The sequence below is a fragment of the Staurois parvus genome, unplaced genomic scaffold (assembly GCF_062004578.1).
Source record: "Staurois parvus isolate SC_StPar_1 unplaced genomic scaffold, SC_StPar_1.0 ptg003264l, whole genome shotgun sequence".
NCBI classification, from domain to species: domain Eukaryota; kingdom Metazoa; phylum Chordata; class Amphibia; order Anura; family Ranidae; genus Staurois; species Staurois parvus.
The window spans coordinates 3,964-22,272 of NW_028321060.1; the positions used below are offsets into that span (position 1 = coordinate 3,964).

The following is an 18,309-nucleotide window of genomic DNA, read 5'->3' on the forward strand; positions in this document are numbered from 1 at the left end:
TGGCCCCCCGTCGTTGGCAGGAATGGCCCCCCGTCGTTGGCAGGAATGGCGCCCCGTCGTTGGCAGGAATGGCGCCCCGTCGTTGGCAGGAATGGCGCCCCGTCGTTGGCGTCGTTGGGAGGAATGGCGCCCCGTCGTTGGCAGGAATGGCGCCCCGTCGTTGGCAGGAATGGCGCCCCGTCGTTGGCAGGAATGGCGCCCCGTCGTTGGCAGGAATGGCGCCCCGTCGTTGGCAGGAATGGCGCCCCGTCGTTGGCAGGAATGGCGCCCCGTCGTTGGCAGGAATGGCGCCCCGTCGTTGGCAGGAATGGCGCCCCGTCGTTGGGAGGAATGGCGCCCCGTCGTTGGGAGGAATGGCGCCCCGTCGTCGGTGTCATCACTGGGAGGAATCGAGCCCCAGTGTTGGTGTCATCACTGGGAGGAAATGGGGGCCCCAAGGGCCTGATAAAACCAAGCAAAGGGCCACATCTGGCCCCCGGGCCGCAATTTGGAGCCCTCTGTTCTCAATTGTCATTTGTGAACCAACAATATGTGTGTTGAGAGCGGCCTCACCAGAACAATCACCTTATTCCGATCTGACCGAACTTCCGATCGTCCAAATCCAGCATCTCATTCTTCCACACATCCGCCCTCTAATGCCTGGGCGGTCTAAAACCTCACCTTTTTGTTTAGGATTTGTGACGGTACATTGACTTCTGTCTGTCTTTTATCAGGTATGAAAGAATAGAGATTCCACTTCACGTGGTTCCACAGGAAACCATCCGGAAAGTGTGTCTGGAGTCGGCTGTGGAACTTCCCAGAATCCTCTGCCAGGAAGAGCAAGATGCCTATCGTAGAATACACAGGTATGCGGAGAAAATCCCGGCTGAGCTCGTTACCCAAATACAAGAGCCGTGTGTATTCTTCATGGTTTGGATCAGTGCAGGAGCTTCCTGTAATACAGACCGCTCAGTGCTGCTCTCCCTCCTTGTGCGAGGTGACTGGTCTGGTCTCCGCCCCCTCCTCTAGTTTCCCGCAGGCAGCCAGTAGTGGGAGGACTTGCTGAGTCCCCCTAACAGCATTCAGTTGGTAGTGATTGGATTTTGCTTCTCTTGAAGTTCATCTCTAACCACGTGGCCTCCTGAAGATTTACCCCCCCATGACCAGGCTATTTTTTGCTATACAGCTCTGCGCTAATTTAACTGGTAATTGTGCGTTCATGCAACCTATCTGCAATTTTTAGCTTTTTTTTCACAAATAGAGCCTTTTTTTTTTTTGGTGGTATTTCATCACCACTGGGTTTTTTTGGGGGTTTTTTTGCGCTACAAATGGGGAAAATAAATTTAAACTTTTTTTTTTTTTTTTTTTTTTGCTGCAAAACATGCAGTAAAAACATTTCAATAAAATTTCTTCATAAAGTTTAGGCCAAAACGTATTTTGTGACATCTTTGTAAAAAAAAAAAAAAAAAAAAAAAAGGATAAAAATTCCAGTGTATACAGTTGCAAGAAAAAGTATGTGAACCCCTTGGGATTACGTGGAGTTTTGCATGAATTGGGCATAAAATGTGCTCTGAACGTCATCTAAGTCACAACAATAGAAGAACACAGTCTGCTGAACATAATACTACACAAACATTAGATGTTGCCATGGTTTCATTGCACATAACATGTAAACATTCACAGTGCAGGGAGGAAAAAGTATGTGAACCTTTGGGCAGCAATAACCTCAACCAAACGTTTCCTGTAGTTGCAGATCAGACCTGCACAACGATCTGGAGTCATTTTGGACCACTCCTCTTCACAAAACTGTTTCAGTGTAGCAATATTCTTGGGATGTCTGGTGTGAATCGCTCTCTTAAGGTCATGCCTCAGCATTTCAATGGGGTTGAGGTCAGGACTCTGACTGGGCCACTCCAGAAGGCGTATTCTGTGCTGTTGCAGCCATTGTTTTGTTGAATGACTTGTATGCTTTGGGTCATTGTCCTGTTGCATCACCCATCCTCTGCGCAGCTTCAGTTGGCAGACAGATGGTCGTATGTTTTCCTGCAAAATGTCTTGATAAACTCTGGAATTCATTTTCCCATCAATGACATACTTTTTCTTGCAACTGTATATTACCATTTGTAGATGCTAACATTTTCACACAAACCAATTAATACACACATTGGTTTATAAAAAAAAAAAATCGTGTGTATTAATTGGTTTGTGTGAAAATGTTAGCATCTACAAATGGTAATATACAGTTGTGCTCAAAAGTTTGCACCCCCTGGCAGAAATTGTGAAATTTTGGCATTGATATTGAAAATATGACGGATCGTGCCAAAAAATGCTCTTTTATTGAAGGATGATGATCGTATGAAGCCATTTACTATCACATAGTTTGGCTCCTTTTTTAAATCCTGATAACAGAAATCACCCAAATGGCCATGATCCAAAGTCTCCGCCCCTCAGATCAGAAGTCTCCACCCCCTGGAATGCCTGGCCTTGGTACAGACACACAAGGTGACACATACGGGTTAAAATGCCAATTAGAGGTTAATGTCCCACATCTGTGACTTTAAATTGCACTTAGTGTCAGTGTATAAATAGTCAATGAGTTTGTTAGCTCTTACGTGGAAGCACTGAGCAGGCTAGATACTGAGCCATGGGGATCAGAAAAGAACTGTCAAAAGTCCTGCGTAACAAGGTAATGGAGCTTCATAAAGATGGAAAAGGATATAAAAAGATGTCCAAAACCAAGCGGATCGCACGCCACAAAACTCACACAGGACACTTTTTCCAAAGCGCACTGCGGCTCAACTTTGAAGATGTGAACACTTCATTTCTACCATCCCCTGAATTCAGCCACTGCATCCCAAAACACAGCGGGGTTCAGCATTTGTGTGCATGGGCACGTAGGAGGGGAGGTTAGAGGCAGGAATAAAAACTGTGACACCCCTAGGAACAAGAATGCCCCGTGTGCATGAGGCCTTAAAACACCATAACATGAAGTGCATTACATGATTTATATTGATTTTTATTCTTTTTTTTTTAGTCTGGGACATCTAGATTCTGTCACAAAGATTCACAACGGTTCTGGTAAGTTACTTCATGTAAAATGCAAAAATATTAACACACGCATTGGTCCATTTTAAGTGGAAGTGTAGCAAAAGCAAACCATTTCCTTAAGCCACAAATAAACCTTTATTATTACCATCTTAGAAGGTGTCAGGATCATGTCCTAGATCGGGGTCAGGATCATGTCCTAGATCGGGGTCAGGATCATGTCCTAGATCGGGGTCAGGATCATGTCCTAGATCGGGGTCAGGATCATGTCCTAGATCGGGGTCAGGATCATGTCCTAGATCGGGGTCAGGATCATGTCCTAGATCGGGGTCAGGATCATGTCCTAGATCGGGGTCAGGATCATGTCCTAGATCGGGGTCAGGATCATGTCCTAGATCGGGGTCAGGATCATGTCCTAGATCGGGGTCAGGATCATGTCCTAGATCAGGGTTTCTCAAGCAGGGTTCCTCCAGCGGTTGCTCGGGGTTCCTTGAGCAAAGGGCAGTTTTTGCCTCTCAGGTAAGTTCCCACTGACACCGTTTATCTTTTTTAGCAATCTGTAAGGGGGGGGGGCGATCCTTCCCAATAACCATCACTAATGTATCATGAATTGTAGATGTAGTCATTTTTAGCCGGGGTTCCCTGAGACTGGGAAGTTATATCAAGGGTTCCTCTGTGAAGAAAAGGTTGAGAGAGGCTGTTCTAGAGTGACAATGCTGCTCCTCCATAGAGATGGTGTCTGTGAGGGAGCGTGGTCACCCCAGCACAGGAAGTGTGATCAGAAGGATCATCAGGTGCAAAAAGGGGAAAAAAAAACAAATGTGGCTGGGCCTGGGAAGCTGCAATGTATTACAACCCCCCTCTCCCCTGCTTATGTCAACAATATAGCTGTTAGGAGCCCCCCCAATATTATCCCCCATCCCCCACTGATGTCAGCAATATAGCTGTTAGGAGCTCCCCAATATTGTCCCCCACTGATGTCAGCAATATAGCTGTGTCAGGACCCCCCCCCCCCCGATATTATCCCCCCTCTCCCCCGCTGATGTCAGCAATATAGCAGTGTCAGGAGCCCCCCATATTATCCCCCCATCCCCACTGATGTCAGCAATATAGCTGTGTCAAGAGCCCCCCCCCCATATTGTCCCCCACTGATGTCAGCAATATAGCTGTGTCAGGACCCCCCCCCCCAATATTATCCCCCAGTCCCCCACTGTCAGCAATATAGCAGTGTCAGGACCCCCCCCAATATTATCCCCCACTGTCAGCAATATAGCAGTGTCAGGAGCCGCCCCCCCCCCCCCAATATTATCCCCCACTGTCAGCAATATAGCAGTGTCAGGAGCCCCCCCCCCCATATTGTCCCCCCCTGTCCCCCACTGATGTCAGAAATATAGCTGTGTCAGGACCCCCCCCAATATTATCCCCCGCTGTCAGCAATATAGCAGTGTCAGGAGCCCCCCCCCCCACATTGTCCCCCCCGTCTCCCACTGATGTCAGCAATATAGCTGTGTCAGGACACCCCCCAATATTATTCCCCAGTCCCCCACTGATGTCAGCAATATAGCTGTCAGGACCCCCCCCCCTATTATCCCCCCTCTCCCCTGCTAACGTCAGCAACATAGCTGTGACAAGACTCCCCCTGCTGATGTCAGCAGTATATCTGTGTCAGGAGCCCACCCCCCAATGATGTCAGGAGCCCCCCCCCCCAATGATGTCAGCAGTATAGCTGTGTCAGGAGCCCACCCCCCAATGCTGTCAGGAGCCCCCCCCCCCAATGATGTCAGCAGTATAGCTGTGTCAGGAGCCCACCCCCCAATGCTGTCAGCAATATAGCTGTGTCAGGAGCCCCCCCCCCCAATGCTGTCAGCAGTATAGGTGTGTCAGGAGCCCCCCAATGCTGTCAGTAGTATAGCTGTGTCAGGAGCCCACCCCCCCCAATAATGTCAGCAATATAGCTGTGTCAGGAGCCCCCCAAAAGAGGAGAGAGAGAGAAAAAGAAACCGGTAGGACAGACTCCTGATTACGGCAGCAGCCAGTGACTGGGCAGCCTGTGTAAAACTTCGGTGTTTATGAATTTGTATGCGGCTGGTGAGGGGTTAAAAAGACGCCGGCAACTTTCTAGAGGTTTTATATGTTGGATTCTCTGTTCTTGCAGTGTTTACGAAGAACTTGTGTGGTCAAATGTCTGCAATTAGCGGGCCGCTCCTACAGTGGCTGGAAGATCGCTTACAGCAGAATCATCAGCGCGCCCTGGAGCTGGAACAGGAGAAAGAGACGTTAATGCAGGAGTTGGAGAGCTTAGACTGAACGGGGGTTCTTATTTTAGGTTTGTTTTTTTGTTTTTTTTGTTTTTTTTTAACATTGTCGTAATTGTGTAAATCGTCTATTTTTTTTCCATATTGCAAAGAATATTAAAATGTCTTGCCCCATTTGTTTTTTTTTCTTTTAAAAGCAAAAAGTCACGTTTAGCATTTTGGTAGGGGGGGGGCGGTAATATTTCCTATTATGCATCATATTAAACAACCTGTAGCCAGGCTGGGATCAGTCCATTCCCATGGGTGTTGCTGTATACTGTAGCTTATACCATGTGTTGGTGCTGCAATGCATAATAGTAAGAATACATAAAAAGGGGGGGGAGGTGCAGCGCTAACTAAATAAATACACATTTATATAAACCAATGTAAAGGTGCTGTTAAAGTGCAAAAAGGTGACTATAAATAATGAGTATAGTCCATAACCCAAGAGAGTCTTCAAAGAACTCCAATGCCTGGATTCGTGGATGAGGTGATAAAGGTATAAAGATTGCGCACTCACCAGATACGCAATCCAAATACGCATTCAAAACAGATAATCCTAGGGTCCTCATACGGATCTGGTCACAAAAGCCCCTCGCCACTTGATAGTGTTGCCACACATAGAAGAAAAAAGGCCGCTCTGCAGACGTAAAAGGCTCCCACCGGAGCCCAAAGAACAAAAGGAGGCCAAATAGTGCGATACCTTATTGGCAAGGGGTATTTAGTCCCAAAAAAACACAATACAAGCAGGGGCAGGAAAGATACTGACCATACAAAGATTTAGCAAATGGCCACCGGGGCCCTCGTGGCGCCGGTCGGCGTGACGTCACACCGCTGTAGCCGCTCACTGACGCGTTTCGTGCGAAAGCACGTAGTCATAGGGGGTTAGCTTACCCCCTATGACTACGTGCTTCCGCACGAAACGCGTCAGGGAGCGGCTACAGCGGTGTGACGTCGCGCCGGCGGCCATTTGCTAAATCTTTGTATGGTCAGTATCTTTCCTGCCCCTGCTTGTATTGTGTTTTTTTGGGAATAAATACCCCTTGCCAATAAGGTATCGCACTATTTGGCCTCCTTTTGTTCTTTGGGCTCCGGTGGGAGCCTTTTACGTCTGCAGAGCGGCCTTTTTTCTTCTATGTGTGGCAACACTATCAAGTGGCGAGGGGCTTTTGTGACCAGATCCGTATGAGGACCCTAGGATTATCTGTTTTGAATGCGCATTTGGATTGCGTATCTGGTGAGTGCGCAATCTTTATACCTTTATCACCTCATCCACGAATCCAGGCATTGGAGTTCTTTGAAGACTCTCTTGGGTTTTGACCACGTTATGGACTATACTCATTATTTATAGTCACCTTTTTGCACTTTAACAGCACCTTTACATTGGTTTATATAAATGTGTATTTATTTAGTTAGCGCTGCACCTCCCCCCCCCTTTTTATGTATTCTGATTATTTTGAAGGTTTATACGGTACCTTTTTTGGTGTTCAGCTGCTATTGTCTCATTTTCATTTATTCATTTATTGATTTTATAATCTATTTTAAGCGCTCACTTGCCCTGAGATTTAATGCATAATAGTAGTTTGTTTTTTTGGGATCTCAACCCAGCTCTGTGCATAGGAAAAAAACAAAAAACAAAAAAGTTCCTTTTAACCCCTTGACGCTGAGCGCACACAAATGTGGCTTCTCAGCCTTGACGCTGAGTGGCTGCATATTTGCGTGCCATTTGAAAATACAAATGGGCTGAGAGCGCGCTCCAAGCACATGTCTGTGACTCACGGAAAGGTCCTGATCTTCCCTTGCGATTGGGACCTTTTCCAATCATGTGACAGCGAATCACGGCAGTCAGATGACCCTAAAATCTCACCCACCTTCTGAAACTCTTAAAGGGCCAGGAGGTGCTGTTGCAAAGGGGTTAATAGAACACAAAATTGCTCATGTACCCTCACGTATTGCTTCCTACGTGTGAAATCTGTGCATGATCACAGAGATCACATGGTACAGGGCTATTCACAACAGCCTTGTACCATGTGACAAGCTGTGACCAATCACTGCTCACTCAGTAGTTCTCAATGGCTGCAAGAATGCAGACAGAGAGGAGAAATGATTGCTTTTACACCCATAAAGGCTGTAAAAGCAATCCGTGTGTAGTGTAAAAAAAAAACACACCACCCCTATGGTGACACTGTACTGCTAGGGTGACAGTATGTAAAAAAGTTTAAACATTATAATTTTTAGGTAAACTAATTTGTTTTTTTTTTTACTATAAAAGATCAACGGAATAAATTTTGGCCAAGATTTATGATGAAATACTATTTACAAAATTTTGTAAAAATTTTTGGACTTGCATTTACATAGCAAAAAAAATAAAAAAATCCCAGCGGTGAATAAATACCACCAAAATAAAGCTTTATCTGTCTCAAAAAAAAAAAAAAATGCAAAAAAAAAATTCATATGGATATAGTGTTGCATGACCACGCAATTGTCATTCAAAAAGTGATAAGTGTCTGGACTTGAAGTGGTTAAAATTGAGAACACCCCGAAACAGATTGCAAAATGTGATGCGATTGCTAGAAATTGGATCGTGTACCCATACGTTGCGATTCAGGTGCGGATGCGTTTTGAGTCATAAAATGTATGGCTCATCGCACCGCACAGACATTTGCATGTAATTCGCACAGGAAGGCACTGATTCCTGTGCAAATTAGAATGTGGCAACCTGCACCGCATAGTGTGATCCCGGGCAAAGCAAACTGTATGTGTGGTTATAAAAAACCCACTAAAATCAACACGCAGGCCTTATTCCCCAATATATTTTATTTTTATGTTCACATTGATACAATTATATCATCCAGTTTAGAAGAATATTTTCCTGCAACAATGTCAATGAACTTCAGCAATAACAGATCAACAAATATTTTAAACTAAGACGCCAATGCAGATAAAATTCAATAACAGCTACACATGTTGTAGTTCAGAGGTCATGGCATAGCGGGGGGGGGGGGTCGTCACAGAACTGCTGGCAATGGGTCACTTTTTACATAATACAATCCAATTTAAAGGAGAACTCCAGGCAAAAAAAAAAACAAAAAAAACACACAAACTGGAAATGAATACATCGGAAAAGCTAGTTACCCGCCTCCCCACTTTTCTTTATTAGCTGCTTGGAAGCAAATATTCCATAAAGCTTTTGGCCTGTAGCAGGAAGTGAAGCCTGTCTGCCTGGGTCCTCGGACAGCATGACAACTATTCGGATCGAGCTACACAGGAGAGGACGGCTCAGTCATTCTACTGCAATCTCAATGGGTCTGATAAAACTATCGCATGTTCAGAGGGAGAAATTGCATCAGGAAAATTCTGTGCAAAATGGTCACAAATTACATCCAATTATTTATGGAGCAGCAACCCCAGCAGGTGCAAACGGTGCAGCCACATCTGTGTTACTGCAGACCCCCTTCCCCGGCTGATGTTAGGCAGACCCCCTTCCCCGGCTGATGTTAGGCAGACCCCCTTCCCCGGCTGATGTTAGGCAGACCCCCTTCCCCGGCTGATGTTAGGCAGACCCCCTTCCCCGGCTGATGTTAGGCAGACCCCCTTCCCCGGCTGATGTTAGGCAGACCCCCTTCCCCGGCTGATGTTTGGCAGACCCCCTTCCCCGGCTGATGTTAGGCAGACCCCCTTCCCCGGCTGATGTTAGGCAGACCCCCTTCCCCGGCTGATGTTAGGCAGACCCCCTTCCCCGGCTGATGTTAGGCAGACCCCCTTCCCCGGCTGATGTTAGGCAGACCCCCTTCCCCGGCTGATGTTAGGCAGACCCCCTTCCCCGGCTGATGTTAGGCAGACCCCCCTTCCCCGGCTGATGTTAGGCAGACCCCCCTTCCCCGGCTGATGTTTGTTTACAAAGATTAGTCTGGATTCTGGTGAGCAACCCAGCCAAAACACTGACAATCCGAAGTTTGTCCCTAATCACTTCTACCGCTTGACGCACGAATGCGCAATTCCTTTGGACATAATATATGCGATATGGCACACCGAATGTAACGGTCATGTGAAACGTTTCTGATGGGCACCGTGCATTGGACAAGAACTAGGCTCACGATTGGTTGTTTTATCTGTCACAACCTGTTATTTTATGGTCGCACCGCTAATACGAGGGCTGTGCTGAAAGGATCGCAAAGTGGGAATAACTATATGAATTTACAGAGGTTGTATATTGAAAAAAAAAAATGGGACGACCATCGGGTGGTAGGAGGTCACGACCCAGCCAATACCATCGTGCCACATCCCGAAAGTTTGATATTAGAGAAGGATATTAAATGGACGTTGTAGGCACAAACTCCATACACAAAAAAAAAAAAAAATATTAAAACCAATGTCACTTTATCAACACCATCTCTAAAATGTGTTTATAAAGTAATTGTTTTTTTTTGTGTACCGTTACTTTATTAACACATTTTAGAGATGGCGTTAATAAAGTGACATTGAATTTTATTATTTTGTGTACGGAATTTCTGTGACTACAAAGTGCATTCAACATCCTTCTCTAATAATTTACAGAGGTTGTCTAAATTTCACATTAGAGTAGCTTTTGTTATTCGTAACTTTTTTCATTGCAGGTAAATGATAGAATCCAAGAAGAAGCAACGTGCGGTCATTGAGTTGTTGATGAAGGAGCGGGCTGACTGACATCCACAGAAAGCGACAGAATATTGGACACCACTGACAAGAGTCACCAATGAGAAGACATTGTTTATGGAGATGACACCGCTGACAAGAGTCACCAATGAGAAGACATTGTTTATGGAGATGACACCGCTGACAAGAGTCACCAATGAGAAGACATTGTTTATGGAGATGACACCGCTGACAAGAGTCACCAATGAGAAGACATTGTTTATGGAGATGACACCACTGACAAGAGTCACCAATGAGAAGACATTGTTTATGGAGATGACACCACGGACAAGAGTCACCAATGAGAAGACATTGTTTATGGAGATGACACCACTGACAAGAGTCACCAATGAGAAGACATTGTTTATGGAGATGACACCACTGACAAGAGTCACCAATGAGAAGACATTGTTTATGGAGATGACACCACTGACAAGAGTCACCAATGAGAAGACATTGTTTATGGAGATGACACCACTGACAAGAGTCACCAATGAGAAGACATTGTTTATGGAGATGACACCATTGACAAGAGTCACCAATGAGAAGACATTGTTTATGGAGATGACACCACGGACAAGAGTCACCAATGAGAAGACATTGTTTATGGAGATGACACCACGGACAAGAGTCACCAATGAGAAGACATTGTTTATGGAGATGACACCACTGATATGAGTCACCAATATGAAGGCCTTGCTCTAATCAATGGTGTCCAATATTCTGTAGCCTTCTGTGTAAGTCAGTCAGTCAGTCCGCTCCTTTGTCAAGGCCTCAATGACCGCATGTTGCTTCTTATTGGAATCCATTTACCTGCATTGGAAAAAAAAAAAGTTAATTTACAGTTGTCCAAATTTCACATTAGAGTAGCTTTTGTTAACTTTTTTCATTGCAGGTAAATGGATTCCAATAACAAAAGCTACTCTAACGTGAAATTTGGACAACTTCTGTAAATTATTAACTTTTTTTTCAATGTAGGTAAATGGTTTCCAATAAGAAGCAACATGAGGCCTTGACAAAGGAGCGGGCTGACTGACATCCACAGAAGGCTACAGAATGTTTATGGAGATGACGCCACTGATTGGAGCATTCAGTAGCCTTCTGCGTCAGTCAGTCCGCTCCTTTGTCAAGGCCTCAATGACCGCATGTTGGTTCTAATTGGATTCCATCATTTACATGCAATGAAGAAAAGAAGAAGAGTTCCTATAGAGGAAGTTACTCTACCAACATGAAATCTGAAAAACCTATAGAAGTTCCTAAAAGTTATGGCCACTTTACTGTCAGTACAACCCTCATAGTATATTGGGCTTTCTATGGAGTAAGCTACACAGGTAAGGAGTGATCTGGCATGGTTGCAAAATGTGCCAATCCTGTGCAATTGGCCACCAGTGCATGGTCTAGGTGTAGCTTACGTTATAATTTACATTTTATATATATATTTTTATTAGTGTTGCACAGCAAAATTAAAATTCTGGTGCCAAAACAGATACCGAAAATTCGGAATGCATATGGCTGAAAACCGAACCGAAATGTCTGCATATGTGAGGAGGCTCCAATTTTTCTGTTTTTATTTTCATGTATATTTTAAATTTTTTTAATGTGATTTTATTGCTATGACACAGGGAAAGTAAAAAAATTTTTTTATATATATATATTTTTTTTTTTTTTTTTTTTTTTTTCCCCTGTGTGCTAGCACTAAAAATCATAAGTTGAAAATATACAAAAAAAAATAAAACCGAAAAATTGGAATGAAAATATATATTTTTATATATATATATATTTTCATGTTTAGTAAATTCTAGCTGTTCTAGTAAGATGGCTGCACTGCCCAAAACTTCCTGTGTCATTCTAGTTTAATGCGATGCGCCAGCAAGGGATTAAATAGCTCAGTAGCAAATAACTGGTGTAACTGAAGCTGGCCACACACTATACAATCTGACTGTACCGTCTCCTTTAGATTTACCAAAACTAGACAATTCTCCCAGTTTAGTACAAGAATAGGACTAGTGACTGGATACAAATAGCGAATGGTAGACCTAAAGGAATGTACAAGTGTATGGCCACCTTGAGCCCCGAACCTCATTGCAGTTCTCCCCATCTGATTGGAGGAAGTTCAGCTCTTAGCTGATATGAAATGGTTGGAATGTGGAGCTCATGCTGATAATGGGGAGGGGTAAAAATAAATAAAAACAGCTCTGATTGCATACAGTCTGATTATTGAGTTGGGTTCTCCTTGAACCACCAGCTATATTCTCTGCAGAATTTGTTTAAAAATTGATTTCTAAACTGTATTCTGTTCTGTGCTAATAACCGGTCCATAAAGGATCACCATGAATGTAGGGACAGACACCCCCAGCTGTCATTTCCCATCAGCCTGCTTCATGGGATAGGATTTAATACTTTCATTGTATAATACTCTGCAGTATACCAGAATTGGGGTTCTGCGTACCTCTGGATTCTGAATGCTGTGTATGTTCGGCTCACGAGGACCGGGACCGCACTGTGAGGGTTCCATCTAGCCTAGGATCAGGTTTGCTGCGTATGTACCTGGCGCTCATGCAAGAAACGTAGCAATGAATCCCTGCTCTAGCCAATCCGATCCGCAGCCTCACGAGGGACCTGGAACATCTATACACCCCTGATCACAGGTACATGACTGAAGCTGAAGAGAGACCCCGGCACCAGACCAGACATCACCAATCAGTCCACAACATTAGATGTGCATTTTAGGCACGTTATGTTACTGTAAAAGCCTCCATTGTGTGGACATCCCAGAGACAGCTGCTGGGTGCCGCCATCTTGGATGTGATGTCAGCAGACTCAGCGTTGTCACTCAAGGAACACTATAGCAGGGGTAGGTAACCTGAGCCCTTCAGGGACGGTAAAACTAAGTCCCATTATGCCTGTGGCTGTCAGTCATGCAATGCCTCATGGGATTTGTAGTTACACAACAGCTGAAGCACCAAGACTGCCCACCCTTGATCCACAGTATTCCACTTTGCTCCTCCCCTGGCAGCTACATAAAAGGCTATGTAGGGAGGAGAGGAGCTGGAGCAGCACTGACAGTAACTAGACACTCCCAGAAATGGAAGGTCTAATATGCAAGGTATAAAGGGGCTGTGCTGGAGATGTACTCTCCTGGAGTAGTCAATGGTTCTAGTAAGTTCAGGAGCACAATGCAAACAATTACAAAACACAATTGTTCTCCTGAAACCACTCATGTCCTCCAGAGCACAGCCCCATCTATACACGGCAGTCACAGAGGATCTACACTCACATCCTAGGCTGCCTTACATGAACTGCGCTACGGTCTGTTCACGTGACGCAAATCTCCTCCCCGCTCCACGTGACACAAAGCTCCTCCCCGTGACACAAAGCTCCACCCCCGCTCCGTGTGACAAAGCTCCACCCCCGCTCCGCGTGACACAAAGCTGCTCCGCGTGACACAAAGCTCCACCCCCCACTCCACGTGACACAAAGCTCCTCCCCACTCTGCGTGACACGAAGCTCCACCCCCGCTCCATCTGACAAAGCTCCACTTGAGAAAGCTCCACCCCCGTAACACAAAGCTCCTCCCCGCTCCACATGACAATGCTGCTCCGCGTGACTCAAAGCGCCACCTGACAAAGCTCCACCCACATAATACAAAGCTCCTCCCCACTCCACATGACAATGCTGCTCCGCATGACAAAGCTCCACCCCCCCCACTCCGCGTGACACAAAGCTCCTCCCTGCTCCACAAAGCTCAGCCCTGTCACTTCCCTGGGGGAGCCCACAGATGCTAAATGCTGCAGCACTGCTACACACATCTGGAGGAAATGTATGAACCATTCAGGGTAGGAACACCGGTCCATACTTGTACAACTTCAGGGGGCAATACACCAGGTTCTGATATTACACACAGAGGACCTGAATAAAGATACGCCGGTCTTCAGGGAACGTCACAAAAAAATCCTAATCTGATAATCAGAATTGTAAAAACACCGAACTACTCATCAGCACAGGCATGTTCACATCGGTAATATCCCGGTCACACCAATCTCGACTTTGAAATCGCGCGACTTACAGTGAAGTCGCACAATTTCAAAGTCGGGTGAGATGCCAATTTCAAGTGCGATTTGCAAGACATCCGACACAGATGTCTATGCAAATCGCACCAAAAGTAGTGCATGGTCAACTTTAGAAATCGGTGCGGCTCCGACTAAGTCGAAACCGCACCGATATGACCGCTGTACTTGTGGACGATAGGGTGCGACTCGCAATGCGATTTGCAAGTCGTATAGCATGCGAATCACATGCCAAGTCGCGCCCAGTGTGACCGGGGACTAACTGCCAATTAAAAATTTAAAAAGGTAACATCTTGTATGCGGAGCTGTAAATGGAGCGGATGTTTGGGGGCGGTAATAAAGGATGGAAGTCAATATACCCAAGACACCGGGACCCACTGGGGAGAGGCACATGCAGCATCAAAAGCTTCGAGTAGGTCGTTCACAGTCTGTTCCACGTCATTATTGACCAGAGTCAGATCAAAGTACTGTGCATAGCGAGTGCGGAGGACGTCAGAGTCGGTACGAAGCTTCTGCAGTGCATCCGACTACAAGGGGGGGAAAACACCAGACAAATTATTATACAGGATTTATACAGCGCCAACACGAGGGCAGACAGTACAGGTACAATACAGAGGAATCAGAGGGCCGACTCATCAGAGCTTACAATCTAGGATCAGATACAATAAACACAACACTAAGACACACAATTATACCGCCTCAAACTTCTACTGAAGGACTGGCGATCATGGGATTACCGTGATCTGCTGAAGGACTGACGATCATGGGATTACCGTGATCTGCTGAAGCAATGGCGATCATGGGATTACCGTGATCTGCTGAAGCATTGGCGATCATGGGATTACCGTGATCTGCTGAAGCATTGGCGATCATGGGATTACCATGATCTGCCGAAGGACTGGCGATCATGGGATTACCGTGATCTGCCGAAGGACTGGCGATCATGGGATTACCGTGATCTGCCGAAGGACTGGCGATCATGGGATTACCGTGATCTGCCGAAGGACTGGCGATCATGGGATTACCGTGATCTGCCGAAGGACTGGCGATCATGGGATTACCGTGATCTGCCGAAGGATTGGCGATCATGGGATTACCGTGATCTGCCGAAGGATTGGCGATCATGGGATTGCCGTGATCTGCTGAAGGATTGGCGATTATGGGATTACAGTTATCTGCTGAAGGATTGGCGATCATGGGATTGCTGTGATCGGCAGTCACAGAGGTCACGTGATCAACAGCCAGTCCTGCTGATCGTAAGCCCTGGTGAACAACACAGCCTCAGTGCTGGGAACGCGCTCTCAGCACAGAAACATTGGCTGCCCGGTGACACACGTGTGCAGTGTAAAGCCCACCCTTTTGCCATCGCACATGTGTTATGCGGGCAGCATATATTCCTATAGGGAAGCCCCCTAGAATGGCAGTCAGACCATAACTGTGGTGACCTCCATAGCTCCCCCATGGCAGTGTATGTAGAATGCATTCAAGAGAGCAGAAGCAGATTTGCTCAGCCCACAGAAAAGCTTCAGCTGGTAGAATAGATCTAGGGGTGGGGGTGGGGCAAGGTCTTCATTCACTTACTTTGTCAGCATCCGTAGGAGACACAAACACAATGAACGGAGCCAGTTCTGCTGTGCGCACCATCTTCAGAGTCTGGGAGACAAAAATAAAAAAAAAAATCAACAAAATAGAAATCACCAAATACATCAATAAAATAATTCCCTAAAATGAGAAGTTTTGTGTCCTTCACTACCATACATGTATACAGTACCAGAGGACTAAAGGAAATCAACAAATGACAGTTCAAAGATAAGTGGGCTTTAACTGCTTTCCCGCAGATATACTGCTACATGGCGGCAGGGGTGCGCAAAAACATGTATATATACACACACGTGATTTTGCATGTCCGGGTAGGGGGTGCGTGCGGCCGTTCGTGGCCGGAGATCTCAATCACTGGGTCCCGGCTGGCGATTACCGACAATCGCCGACAGGGAGGAAGACTGTTTTGTTTACAGGTCTTCTTCCCTGTCAGCTCCGGCACACAGCACAACCATCCTGATTAGTTTGCTTACAGTGAAGCACACCCCCCACCCCCTAGTAAACCACTCCCAGCACACAGTTAACCCTTTGATAGACCCTCACATTAACCCCTTCCTGCCCAGTGCCATTGGTACAGCATCAGTGCTTTTTTTTTTAGCACTGATCACTGTATTGGTGTCACTGGGAATGTCAATGACACCAAGTCCCACCCCTCCAGTGTCAGAATGTCTGCCGCAGTCCCGCTAAAAGTCGCAGATCGTCGCCATTGCCAGGAAGGAAAAATAAAAATTAAAAAAAATCCCAGTATCTATACCGCCATTTGTAAACGCTGTAATTTTCACGTAAACCAATTCATTTACACGTATTGGGAATTTTTTTTCGTTTTGCAGAATACGTTTTGGCCTACATTTGATTTCAAATTTTTTTACTGGACATGTTTTATAGCAAAAAGTCCAAAATATAGGTTTTTTTTTCTCAAAATGGTCGGTCTTTTTTTGCTTATAGCACAAAAAAATTGAAAAACCGCAGAGGTGATCAAAAACCACCAAAGGAAAGCTCTACTCGTGGGGAAAAAAGGACGTAAATTTCATCTGGGTGCGCAATTGTCAGTTAAAGTAACGCAGCGCCGTAACGCAAAACATGGCCTGGTCAGGAAGGGGGAGGGGGGGTTGTAATCCTCAGGAGGGGGAGGGGTTAAGAGGATTATTATTCTACAGGATTTATATGGCGCCAACAGTTTGCTCAGCGCTTTACAATAGAACGGGAGACAATACAACAATACAAGAGGGCCTTGCTCATAAGAGCTTACAATCTAAAAGGGTTGTAAGGGTTATGGCTGAACTGGATGGACTTTTGTCTTTTTTCAGCCAGACTAACTATGTGACTAGGGTGGAGCAAGCGGTACAAAAAGGTTATAACTGTAGAGGATGAGCAAATGGAAGTGATAAAAGTAGGAGGTGCACTGAAATTAAAATGTCAGTGCCAAAACCGAAAATTTAGGATGCACTTAAAAAACGGAAAGTTTGTTAAAAATGTTTCTTTAAATTTAACATGGCTGGCGTCTTTGCACTGAAGTCACTGGGAGGGGGTTTGCATTGAAGTCTATAGGACATGATTTTGCACTGAAGCCACTAGGGAACATTTTGGCTTTGAAATGAATGGGACGGGATTTTTCATTGAAGTCTATGGGGCACAGCATGCCATTATCAGCACTTTTTGTTTTCCCCCTCTATCGGCACAATGCCAAAAACCCTATTTTCAGCTGCTAAAATCGGTGCATCCCTATATAAAAGTTCAGCCAGTACGAGGGGTGATGGGCTTCGCTGAAGAGAGGAGTTTTCAGGGATCGCCTAAAAGGAGTATGAGGTAGCTGGACAGAGGTAGAGAGTTCCAGAGGATGGGAGAGGCTCTGGGAAAAATCCTGGAGAGGAGCATGGGAAGGACGACACAATTTGAGTGAAGGATGTCTTGAGGAGTGGCTGATTTGGGTGATATTTGAAGAAAAGATAGGTGATGCATCTCAGAGCAGAGTTGTGATTAGTTTTGTAGGTTATTATTTCAAATTTAGGTCGCTGGGCAATCAGAAGCCAGTGGAGGGATTGGCAGAGAGGGATGGAGGCCAGTGGAGGGATTGGCAGAGAGGGGTGGAGGACACTGAGCGGAGACCAATGGAGGGATTGGCAGAGAGGGGTGGAGGACACTGAGCGGAGGCCAGTGGAGGGATTGGCAGAGAGGGGTGGAGGACACTGAGAGGAGGCCAGTGGAGGGATTGGCAGAGAGGGGTGGAGGACAATGGTTGGAAGCCAGTGGAGGGATTGGCAGAGAGGGGTGGAGGACAATGGTTGGAAGCCAGTGGAGGGATTGGCAGAGAGGGGTGGAGGTCAGTGGAGGGATTGGCAGAGAGGGGTGGAGGTCAGTGGAGGGATTGGCAGAGAGGGGTGGAGGACACTGAGTGGTTGATAAGGTTACGGAGGTAATGCCTACATTTATCATTTTTCCCTGAGGGAACTAATCCCAACCTCCCTCTTCCACAGATCCATATTTGAGCGTAATATAGGTCTTACATGTACTTATCCTTTAATTCAGGGATCTTCAAACTTTTTAAACAAAGGGCCAGTTTACTGATCTTCAAACGTAGGTGGGGGGAAGAACTGTGGCCAGCAGAAGTAAAAAAAAAGCCCTGGTATCTGTGGGAGTTGCGCCCCAAACCA

At 45.8% G+C, this 18,309-nt stretch overlaps 2 protein-coding genes across 2 annotated transcripts in view; one reads left to right on the forward strand and one right to left on the reverse strand.

Annotated features, from left to right (window-relative positions):
* Nucleotides 1-687: 687 nt before the first annotated feature.
* LOC149428399 (lys-63-specific deubiquitinase BRCC36-like) lies at nucleotides 688-5,453 on the forward strand (the record flags this gene model as incomplete). The annotated part of the gene is made up of 3 exons (XM_089667461.1): nucleotides 688-845; nucleotides 3,014-3,057; nucleotides 5,180-5,453. Coding segments are annotated over 3 exons (354 nt in total), but the record flags the coding sequence as incomplete, so codon positions are not given.
* Nucleotides 5,454-8,117: 2,664 nt separating this feature from the next.
* LOC149428400 (55 kDa erythrocyte membrane protein-like) overlaps nucleotides 8,118-18,309 on the reverse strand; it is a gene marked incomplete at its 5' end in the record, with an annotated part of 28,745 nt that continues 18,553 nt past the window's right edge. Inside the window, 2 exons of the mRNA XM_089667463.1 lie at nucleotides 8,118-14,586; nucleotides 15,641-15,712. Of these exons, the coding sequence (XP_089523589.1) occupies nucleotides 14,410-14,586; nucleotides 15,641-15,712 (249 nt within the window). The remainder of the gene's footprint in view (nucleotides 14,587-15,640; nucleotides 15,713-18,309) is intronic.